Source organism: Emys orbicularis, chromosome 6 (assembly GCF_028017835.1).
Source record: "Emys orbicularis isolate rEmyOrb1 chromosome 6, rEmyOrb1.hap1, whole genome shotgun sequence".
Lineage (NCBI taxonomy): Eukaryota > Metazoa > Chordata > Testudines > Emydidae > Emys > Emys orbicularis.
Window position 1 is genome coordinate 38,387,707 of NC_088688.1, and position 12,018 is coordinate 38,399,724.

Below are 12,018 nucleotides of genomic sequence, written 5' to 3' on the forward strand. Positions count from 1 at the left end.
TGGGTTTCACCATTCCTGGCAATTGTAAACTTAGTGTTCTTTATATTAACACTTCTGAATTACTAGGATTTCCTTGAGTCCCTCCATGCCCCTTTCACTGGATTTTTTTTTTTTTTTTTTTTTTTTTTAAAAAACAGCACATACAATTTTTACAAATGTAATTCTGAAATGTGCACTAATACAGTACACAGGCTAAATAATTTTCATCCAGTTGCTTAGCACTTTTCCCCTTGTTGTTTGAATCCTGCTCCTCCATTTGGTATAAACGTTTCCCTTGGAAGTACTGTATCCCAGCTATCCTTCCTCCACTTGATGGGAAGCCTTTTAGTGCAGCTCCTTAACTCAGTCCTCAGGGAATAGCGAGTGCCGCTCCTGTAGCACACCCAGCCCAGCACTGGGCTAGGAACCGACCCACCAAACCTCCCGCATGACAGTACAGACCAAAGACCCTACCGACACATTCAGTTGAAATGAAGACATTCTGAAGGACTGTTTTTTACATTTCCATTTTATTCAAATTTTTCTTCTGACTTGAGGCTTGTTAAATCCAGAAGGTTACATTATAACACACCCAGCACAGACAGGAGACTCTCAGCTTTCTGAGATTCCTTTAAATCATCTTGATGAGAAAGGGAGAGCAGGTCTTGCACACCCAGAATATGCACACCCAGAATATGTAGGAGGTTCAACCTCTTAAGTCACAGCACATTGGTAGAGGCCCAGTGACTCAGCACTAGCTTTCCCTTTCTCCTCCTCATCCTGACTCTTTGGCTGTCACAGAAGCCAAGCCCCCATTCAGTGTTTGTCTGCTGCTATCTATGAATTTTCCCCTCCACTTGGGGGGTTTCATGCAGTAGAGGATGCCCACTGATCTTATGATCATGTTAACAGGACCAGTAAGATCCTATTCCATGTAATTTGCTTCTATTTTTAAATACCTGGGATGGGGGCAGATATTAAATTGATGGGGCTATATAAATACCTAGATAGAGAATACCAGCCCTGCTTCCTTCTAATTGAGGAAGCTGGATTCCATAATGCATCCATGGAGAGGCATCTGTAAAATGGGGATAATACAAAGGAACTGGGATTTACACACCCCAGCTCCTCTCCACACTCATCTTGTCTCAATCTGTCCCATTTAGAGCCCCTGAAAATAGAAGGAATCATCAGGCCTCACTATTTTAGTGACACCAGAAGAGAGATGGGGTGTACTAGCATCTAATCATCAGAAATTTTGCTTTTCTTAATATTCAGCTCAACAACTAGGTACAATATACCAAATTGCTTTGCCTAAAGTTTGGGGGTGGGTGGGAAGAGAGTGAGAAGGCCAGGTGAAATAAAAGAATACTATTTCAAAATATAGTAACAACACAGAAGAAACATTAAGACAGTACAAGAAAGTAACTTTAAAAGAAAATCTCATTTCTGAAAGCCTGAGCTTTAAGGAACTCTACAAAGAAGCTGATGACAAATACTTGTTCAATTCTGCAGATAAAGTCCTTTCTTCACAAACATAGTGCATGAATGTCAGTTTTATATCAACAGCTAACTGAGGTTCATCCTTCATCATCACTGCTGCTCCATCCATCTTCAAATGCTGGATTTAAGCGTTGCTGAGGTAGGAGATAAAAGAATTTTTTTTTCAATAGTTTGCTTTTTAAAAACAGTGAAATAATTGAAATTTAATTATGATTTGATTTAATAAAGATTTAATTATTAAGAACTAAATTAAGGTCACCACTCAAGTAATTTCTTATATTACTATTTGAATATAAACTATTCATTTTCTCTTATTTTTACTGCATTTTTGAAGCGGATGGTTGTCCATCCTATAAATTAATATATTAGAAGAGTAAATTATGAAAGAAAGTAGTATCCTGCATATGACTGACTTAGTCACATGGTTTCTGGCACATGGATTGGAATGTAAAATTTCTTACCAAGTAATTTCCTTTCTGCTAACAGCATCTCCCACAATTCTGTTACATATGGGCTATTCCCTTCCTGTCTGCAATTTGCAGAGGCAGCTCAAAGCTGCAGCAGAGCCTGTGCTAGCCACACACCTTTTCCTGCTTGCTGCCAGATGATTCATTCCACAGCTGTGAAAAACCTCCTAGAAAATTAACTTCAGTTCCAACTAATGAATTATGTACAGTAGGCCACTGCATACATGGTGACTATCCAAATAAAATGATGACTCTTGGTTGTGAAGCTATCCAGCAGGGGAGAATTGTGGATGATCCTGTTAGCAGATTGGAAAATTTCTTACCCAGTAATTTTCTATTCTGCAGCCCAGCATCTCCCACAATTTGGATATGTATGAGAAGTAGCACACAGTGAACTGGAATAGGGAGGGACAGAGAAGTGAATATAAGAAACAGGATATACCCCACTTTTTGAATTGTTCAAATGGCCAAGTTATGTCTGGACCACGACCCGCAGCACCTTCCTGCCAAAGAGGCCCCTGTGGATACAGAAACTCCATCCTATAGTGTCTGATAGAGGCATTAGCCAATGATCACGTGGCTGCTCCGCAGATCTCTGCCGTGGAAGTGCCTCTCTTTTGGCCCATGAGGTTGCCATGGATCTTGTAGAATGCACTTTGATTTTCCAGAACTGGCACGCTGAATGACTTGTATGCCTCAGCAATGCATAGTCTGATCCACCTGATATGGGATAGCTTAGATACTAAGCCTTGGCACCTCAGGATGAAAGGAAATGAAGACTGCCTGATCTCCTCAAGGATTCTGTATGCTTGATATAAATATTCAGTGCTCTTCTGACACCTAGGGTGTGCCACTGCTTCTTGGTCAGGTGCTGTGGCCCTGAACAGTCAGAGGCTCAAAGGGTGGTTGGGTGGTTAGGGCTTTCAACACTAGTGGTAGTTCCTACTTAGGGAAGATCAGTCTGACCACTGGTTTGGCCAGTCTGATTGCTCTGACAAATCTGCATACCTGAGGGTTCTGCCAAGGAGCCCAAGGATCCTGCAAATAGTACACTGCTTACGGCTGGCAGCTGGTAGGCTACAGTGCTGGGCAAAAGACCTTTATCCACACATTCCTGAAGGAAGTCCAGAGTGGCCAGAATCCCAGGATCTCCGCTGTGCTCCTGCATCATGAACTGAATTTGGTCCATATATAGGAGGAGGTTTTAGTGTGGAAACTCTCCTGGATGAGAGTAGAGTCCTGATCACTTTAGAAGACTGGCTGAGAGCAGCTAATGCTTCCCTCTTTCAATAGCCAAGCTGCCTGTTGAAGACTATCTGGGTCTGGGTGGACACATGGGTCTTAGAAAGAAGATGTCTGGTCTTGTCAAAAGCTCTGCAACAGTGGTTCCAGCCTTAATTCTCCTAGATCAGAGTAGTAGGGTCTCCTTGGTTGGTATGGAATTAGCACGGTCTCCCTTCCTTCTTCTTGCCTTATCGTTTGGATCACCTTCCCTAGAAGATGAAAAGGTGGGAATGTGTGTAGCAGGCCTTGCGGCCGTCTGTGCAACGCAGCATCTGTCCCCATGGGGTCTGCTTGCTAGGTGAAGAATTTTGGCCATTTTGTATTCTTGAAATTGACAAACAGGTCAACTGAAGGGAGATCAAAGGTCTGCGAGATTAGAGTGAAGACTTCCTGGTGCAGGCATCACACTGAGTAGTTGACTTTGCATCTGCGGAGCCAGTCTGCCTTTAGGTTAAGCTCTCCCTTTTATATGTATCACCTTTAGGGAAGGGAGAATCTTTTGTCCATTTCATTGTTTCCATCACTTCTGCATGTAGAGCTACACTCCTTGTTCCCCTTTGGTTGTTTGTGTATGCAGTTGTGGCTGCGTAGTTGAACCAAGACATGGCTGCCCTCCTGATACGCTATGCTGTTCTGGGTCCCGGAAGCACGCCCCCTCTCTTCAGCCTGGCATCTGTTGTGAGAACCAACAGGCCGGGAATATATGGGAAGATCCCTGTGGATGTTCTCTGAGACTATCCATTATCTTAAGGGATTCAAGCACCTGGTTTGGAACCGGAAAGTGGTCTTGCATTCGCTCCAAGGAATGGTCCCATACTCTCAGAAGAAAGGCCTGGAGACACCGGATGTGTGACCTAGTCCTTGGGGAGACCCATGTGTACGAGAGCAGAAGGCCCAGTGGATAGAGATGCTGAGCTATGGTTGGCCTCATGCATTTGTCCAGCATGGATATGAGATCTTGGATCATCTGGAACCTGTCTAGATGGGTAGATTTTTGTCACTGAAGTGTATCTCCACTCCTAGGTGAATTATGTTTGTCTAAGGAATCAGGGAGCTTTTCCTGGTGTTATTGCAAAGTCTGGTGCTTGGAGACAATCCAGAGTCTAGGTTGTGGCACTGCATGCTGTGGTTTGTGAGCTGTGCCTTGTTGTACAACCAGTCACTTAGGACTCTGGGTGCAGAGGGTGAATCTGAAAGAAGGATTTAGTTATGCTGAGGATTTTGCTGGTTTGACGGAATACTGATCTAGGTTTCCTTGGAAGCTTCTGCTTCAGATTTTTCCCCCCATGCCACTGTAATGCAATCACTATCATGAAAGTGCAACTTACGTTTTAAATGACTGCACTCAAAAACAAAACAATGTAAAAGTTTAGCGCCTACAAGTCAAAGCATGAAGGGGCATACGAATGTTTAGCATATCTGGCACGTAAATACCTTGCAACAGCCGCTACAACAGTGCCATGCTAACGCTTATTTTCATTTTCAGGTGACGTAAATAAGAGGCAGGCAGCATTATCTCCCATAAATGTAAACAAACTTGTTTGTCTTAGCAACTGGCTCAACAAGAAGTAGGACTAAGTGGACTTGTATGAGGTGAATTGAAAAATACAATTTCTTTTGTTTTTACAGTGCAAATATCTGTAATAAAAAATATAAAGCGAGCACTGTACATTTTGTATTGTGTTGTAATTGAAATTACTATATTTGAAAATGTAGAAAAAGATCCAAAAATACGTATAATAAATTTAAATTGGTATTCTATTATTGTTTAACAGTGCGATTAAAACGGATGAATCATGACTATTTTTAATCTAGTTAATTTGTTTTGCGTTAATTGCATGCATTAGCTGTGATTTATTGACAGCCCTAATATAAATACAAAAACACATTTTAGTTTAAGACTTGGTTTAATCAGGTGTGCTCATTTTGCTCTTGTGATACCTTGAAAGAAGGCATCAATGGGAAAACATGCATCATCATAATGCTCAAAAAGAAAGATCTATTAATAAAAAGTTTCTTCCAGGCCACTGACAGACATCCGGTCTTGGAAAAGTTCTGCAGGGATTTTTTTGGTTTGTGCGCATATGCAGACAACAGGGCCGTCCCTAACCATTTGGGTGACCCACGCAGGAGGGCTGTGTGGGGCCCCAGGCCTCCCCCCCCTCCCCCCAGAGTCTGGAAGGCAGGAGCTGGCTGTGGGGATTACCGGGGGCCGGGAGCAGCCTGCTCTGCTTCCCTCGTCCCTGCCCCAGACCTGTCGCTTGGGGGAAGGGATCCCCCACTCACCGGCAGTGGAGCAGCCCGGCCCCAGCCCAGCCTGCTCTACTCCACCAGCTCCCAGCCATGGTGCTCCGCTTCCAGCCACCGGTGAGAGCCGGGGGCGGTCCTTTCCCCAACCCAAGCGACATGGCTGGGGCAAGGGATGTGGAGCGGGCTGGGGCCGCGTCTCTCCGCTTACCGCCGCTGGTGAGTGCGGGAGGCGATCCTTTCCCTGCACTCACTGGCAGAAGGAAGCAGAGCGCCGTGGCTGGGAGCTGGCGGAGTAGAGCAGGCTGGGATCGGGTTGCTCCACTTCCCGCCACTGCCGGTGAGTAGGGGTCACTGGGGGAAAGAGATGAAATGGGGGTGGGCTGGGGCAGAGCAGAGGGGAAGGGTAGGAGGCAGGGCGGAGGGAGTTGTCCGGGGCCCCACACCCCCCTAGGGATGGCCGAGGGATAGGGCTGGTCGGCGGGGCTGGTATGCAGCGTATGCAATTTAGGGCAATTTGGTGCCCCAAATTTCATGGTGACCTAGGCAGCTACGTATGCCTAAAGACGGCCCTGGCAGGCAATGCCTTTTTCTTTTCTTCCTTGTCTGCTTATAGGGGGAAGTAGTACACTATTCATCCTGATATGGGGACTGTACAATAGAGGGGTACTGTTATACATCCCTCAATTGTGAAAATAGTTGTTAGAGGTCCCAGAAGCTTGAAAGATTGTCTGCTTGCTCCTCCTAGTCAGTAAGTACTATATGAGCAACCTAGTACCACGTGGAGCTATACTCAGGAAATCAGTATCACTTTGAACATGGGAAGGGATTTCTCACATACTCCTCTGTAATCCTACAAAGGTGCCTCTGTTCTGGTCTCAGACTGCCTGAAGTGCTCAAGGCTTTAATGTGGAGCTGGGAAGGGGCATTGAGAGACCCTTCCCCACCTTTCAGAGTCTGAGCCCCTTTTCATGGCACAGCACGGTTTATGGCTGATGCTCAGAGGGCACAATTCCCATTCCGTTGCTGCCTCAGATCTCAGCCACTTTCCTGGCAGAGCGAGGGTCCTTGGGCTGAAAGCCAGACAGACCATGCAGCCAATTCACATGAGGCTGCAGTCTGAGGCAGGGCTGCACAGGAGGGAGATGCTTCTCTGAGTGCCTAGACATGCTGCAGGGTGGGAGAGGGACTTTGAGCATGCTACAGTGCATGGGGAGAGACTTTGTACAGGAGAAAAGCCCCAACAAACACTCTTTCAGGAGGAGAAGGCAGAGGTAGGGTTGCCACCTGCCCAGGTTTTACCCAGACAGTCTGGTTTTTGGCTTCTTGTCCGGGAGCCATTTAGGGTTGCCAGGTGCCTGGTATTAGACTGGAAAGTCCAGTCAAAAAAGGGACCTGGCAGTGTCCCGTCAGATGTACTGACCGGACACCAAAAGTCCTGTTACCGCAGGGCGGGGGGAGATGCCAGGTCATTAACCCACACCAACCCCTGCTTACCGGGGCCCCCTCCTACTTGCAGGAAGACTCCTTGGCAGGCTGCAGCAGCTCCTGTCCCAGCCACAGGGTAGAGGGAGCCCAGCTTGGGGGAAGGGAGGGCACACGAGCTGATTTTCAGTGGCACTCACGAATTTTATTGGTGTAGACCGGGGTAGGCAACCTGTGGCACGCGTGCCGAGCTTATTTTCAGTGGCACTCACACTGCCCAGGTCCTGGCCACCGCTCTGGGGGGCTCTGCATTTTAATTTAATTTTAAATAAAGCTTCTTAAACATTTTAAAAACCTTATTTACTTTACATACAACAATAGTTTAGTTATATATTATAGACTTACAGAAAGAAAGCTTCTAAAAACGTTAAAATATATTACTGGCACGCGAAACCTTAAATTAGAGTGAATAAATGAAGACTCGGCACACCACTTCTGAAAGATTGCCGACCCCTGATCTAGAGAGCAATGGAGGGGGAGAGGAGCAAGTGATTGGGGCGGGCCTTTGGGGGAAGAGGCGGAGAAAGGGGCAGGGCCTTGGGGGTCCAGTTACCAGCAATTAGAAAGGTGGCGACCCTCTGCAAAGGAGAAGTGGTTTAATCCCTGCTTTTCACCCCACCCCACAACAGTAGTACTTGCTCCCTTGTGCAGGACGCTCTTGCTTTTGCCTTTCTGGGACCCAGAGTCTGGGATAAATCCTGCAAAATCCAGAGAGTATGGTGAGAATCTGGATTCACGGTGTGAGGAAGCGGAGCTGTGTAGGAGCCCTGCTTCTCTCCCCAGAGATTCTAGGACTCATTTTAGGACTTGTGGGGTGACCCGTAGCCTTTGTTGCTCCAGCATTTACCCCCTGGATTGAGTCCTCCTCATCCTCAGACCCTCACCCCGGTCTGCTCTGTCTCCCCTGGTTGGGTTTTGCAGTGGAGTTGCAGCTACCTGGGGAGGAGGGGCCCCCAACATGCCTGTCTGACTCAGAGCCCCATGCCCTAGCAGAGAGAGTTGGCTGGCTGGGCACATTTTACCTTCTGCCAAGCCTGAGAAACTTAATGCATATATAGAGCACCTTTTGGATTTTGCCTGGTATTTGTGCAGCTGCTCTGCCATACCTGAAAGAGGGCAGAGGAGCTTGGCAGGGAGGCACTACTAGGGTTGCCAACAACGTTCCCTCTAACTTTTCCCATCCATGTGCAGAATTAATTTTGCTATATGCACCAATATGGAGGTGATGTGTGGCAGGGGTGGAGCCGAGGGGTTTAGAGCGTGGGAGGGGCTCACGGGTGGAACCGATGGTTGGAGTGCAGGGGGGTGAGGGCTACAGCCTGGGGTGCGGGCTCTGGGGATGAGAGATTTGGTGTGTAGGCTGTCCCGGAGCTGCAGCGGGGAGAGAAGACTCCCCGCAACCCTCTCTCACTGCAACAGCTCCGGGGCTAGGGGAGAGGTGCCTCTCCGTCGCAGCAGCTCTGTGGCCGGGAGGGAGGGGCGTCGCTCCCTGCCACGCCCCGGGCCCGGAGCCGGGAGGGAGGGGCGTCGCAGCCCCAGAGCCGGGAGGGAGAGGCATCGCTTCCTGCTACGCCACGGCCCCGGAAGGGAGGGGCGTCACTCCCTGCCGCGCCGCGGCCCCGGAGCCGGGAGGGAGGGGCGTCACTCCCTGCCGTGCCGCGGCCCCGGAGCTGGAGGAATTAAGTGCTTTCCTTTGGTGGCTTCCTGCACGGCCACACAGGTGCTCACCTTAGAGAGAACTTAGGTTGTCAACTCACCACGATTGCCCTGGAGTCTACAGGAATTAAAGACTAATCTCTAACTAAAGATTATGTCATGTGATGAAACCTCCAGGAATACGTCTAATCAAAACTGGCAACCCTAGGCACTGCTGTGGATGCTGCTCACATCCCAGACCAGAAGGAGATCCAACAGTAATTGGATGTGAAAAACTGCTACCCTTAATCTCACTGTTCGTTTACTACTCTGTAACTTTTTATTTTTAATTGTATTACTGTACTTCCAAAGGACCTTAAACTATGGCAGGTAAAATGTAGTATGGAAATTAGAAAGGCTAAGAAGAAAGTTGAAAGTCAAATAGTCAAACAACATAAAAACAAGAAACACTTTAAATACAGGAGAAGCAGGAAGTTTAGTAGAGAACTGGCTACTCTGCACTAGAGGAAAAGCACATTGCAGAGAAAAGACAGCTAGATCATTTCTGTGTATCAATCTTCACTGCAAAGGGCAATAGGGAAATATTTTCTTCATATCTAACTTTCCCTTTGCTGTAAAAAAAAAAAAAAAAAAAAAAAAAAAGTACAATTGACATTCATAGAACATTCTATACCTTTGCAGCATCTTCATCAGGCATTGGCTCTCGTAGAGCTGGCACCCACGCAAGTATATTGCAATCTTTGCTACCACTATATAGTTCCTGTGAGAAAGAAAGCAAAAATAATGTCACTCAGTGTTTACTGAATATCGAACAAGAAATGCTTATGAGAAATATTACATTTAAGTGACGTTTAATGTTTAGAAATAAAGAAACATTCTTAGAATCCAATCTGTAATGTAATCTAGATCACTGCAGATTTTAAAATGTAAAAGACAACAGGACACAACTGCTGCTAATTTCCTTAGGAAGAATTTACCAAAATAGCATTGCTACCATTTAAATTGACTTTACTGTTAAATTTAACTCATTTCTCATCTCCCTGCCAACTGTATTCCAAGTTTCTTCAAAGCAACACTTCTTCCTTTGACACCACAGATCAATAATTTAGGTTTTGTCTACATGGAGGGTTTAAACCAAATTAAGTCGAGTTAATTCTGTTTGAAAATGCTTGTATACACCTGACGCAATCCACTGTAGTATACTAACTCTTCATTTACAATAAACTCTGGAGTCCTTCAAACTAATTTTACTGTGAATTGAGTTAGTACAGTGTATTGTTCATGTGCACGCGATGCTGCTGCTGCAGCAAACTACTTGGCAGTCCTCGAACAGCTATCCCACACTGCTTTCCAAGCAACCATTACTGACTTGTCTGTTTAACTGTGTGCCCTCCCCTGCTCTGGCGTCAAGTTTGCCAGATGTTCCATCCTCTGTTTAAAAGCTGGCATGGGATCAGATTTTGCCCATTTGCTCCTGGATTCTAGTATATCAGAACTACTGCAATATTACTCTGGAAGCCCTACAAAATGCCTCAAGCAGCCGCTTGGAGCCGTGTTAAGACCCTGAATCTCATCACAACCTGAGGTGGAGCATCCGTGCTGTAAACTCTTGTGGTCAGGCACTGCAATAAAGATCTTTTTTGTGGACATTGCTAAGCAGAAGTCTGTGACTAGGATGCCGATCAGTGCCAGATAATGAGCAAATAGCTCAGGAGAATCTATATTAAAACAAGGGATGACATTGCCTAGCATGAAATGAGGACATTGAAATAACAGACATCATGGAAACTTCATGGAATGAGGATAATCAGTGGGACACAGAAATAACAGGCTACAAAATACATAGGAATAACAGAGTAGGTCACGCTGGTGGGGGAGTGACAATATTTAAAAAGGGCTCTAGAGGTGATCCTGGCAATTACAGACCGGTAAGTCTAACGTCGGTACCGGGCAAATTAGTCGAAACAATAGTTAAGAATAAAATTGTCCGACACACAGAAAAACAAACTGTTGAGCAATAGTCAACATGGTTTCTGTAAAGGGAAATCGTGTCTTACTAATCTATTAGAGTTCTTTGAAGGGGTCAACAAACAAGTGGACAAGGGGGATCCAGTGGACATAGTGTACTTAGATTTCCAGAAAGCCTTTGATAAGGTCCCTCACCAAAGGCTCTTAAGTAAAGTAAGTTGTCAAGGGATAAAAGGGAAGGTCCTTTAATGGATTGAGAACTGGTTAAAAGACCGGGAACAAAGGGTAGGAATTAATGGTAAATTCTCAGAATGGAGAGGGGTAACTAGTGGTGTTCCCCAAGGGTCAGTCCTCGGACCAATCCTATTCGACATCTGGAGAAAGGAGTAAACAGTGAGGTGGCAAAGTTTGCAGATGATACTAAACTGCTCAAGCTAGTTAAGACCAAAGCAGACTGTGATGAACTTCAAAAAGATCTCACAAAACTAAGTGACTGGGCAACAAAATAGCAAATGAAATTGAATGTGGATAAATGTAAAGTAATGCACATTGGAAAAAATAACCCCAACTATACATACAATATGATGGGGGCTAATTTAGCTACAACAAGTCAGGAAAAAGATCTTGGAGTCATCGTGGATAGTTCTCTGAAGATGTCCGCACAGTGTGCGGAGGCGGTCAAAAAAGCAAACAGAATGTTAGGAATCATTAAAAAGGGGATAGAGAATAAGACTGAGACTATATTATTGCCCTTATATAAATCGATGGTACGCCCAGATCTCGAATACTGCATACAGATGTGGTCTCCTCATCTCAAAAAAGATATACTGGCACTAGAAAAGGTTCAGAAAAGGGCAACTAAAATGATTAGGGGTTTGGAACGGGTCCCATCTGAGGAGAGATTAAAGAGGCTAGGACTCTTCAGCTTGGAAAAGAGGAGACTAAGGGGGGATATGATAGAGGTATATAAAATCACGAGTGATGTGGAGAAAATGGATAAGGAAAAGTTATTTACTTATTCCCATAATACAAGAACTAGGGGTCACCAAATGAAATTAATAGGCAGCAGGTTTAAAACAAATACAAGGAAGTTCTTCACGCAGCACACAGTCAACTTGTGGAACTCCTTACCTGAGGAGGTTGTGAAGGCTAGGACTATAACAGCATTTAAAAGAGAACTGGATAAATTCATAGTGGTTAAGTCCATTAATGGCTATTAGCCAGGATGGGTAAGGAATGGCGTCCCTAGCCTCTGTTTGTCAGAAGATGGAGATGGATGGCAGGAGAGAGAACTCTTGATCATTGCCTGTTGGTCCACTCCCTCTGGGGCACCTGGCATTGGCCACTATCGGTAGACAGGATACTGGGCTAGATGGACCTTTGGTCTGACCCGGTACAGCCGTTCTTATGGTATGTTCTAAAAAGTCAG

General features: G+C 45.6%; 1 protein-coding gene across 1 annotated transcript in view; it reads right to left on the minus strand.

The window, feature by feature from the left end:
* Positions 1–506: 506 nt before the first annotated feature.
* Positions 507–12,018, minus strand: part of ERCC8 (ERCC excision repair 8, CSA ubiquitin ligase complex subunit) — a 57,080-nt gene continuing 45,568 nt past the window's right edge. The window contains exons 11-12 of the mRNA XM_065406158.1: positions 9,295–9,381; positions 507–1,616 (exon numbers count right to left, since the gene is read on the minus strand). Coding sequence (XP_065262230.1) covers positions 1,560–1,616; positions 9,295–9,381 — 144 coding nt within the window. The 3' untranslated portion in view covers positions 507–1,559. The remainder of the gene's footprint in view (positions 1,617–9,294; positions 9,382–12,018) is intronic.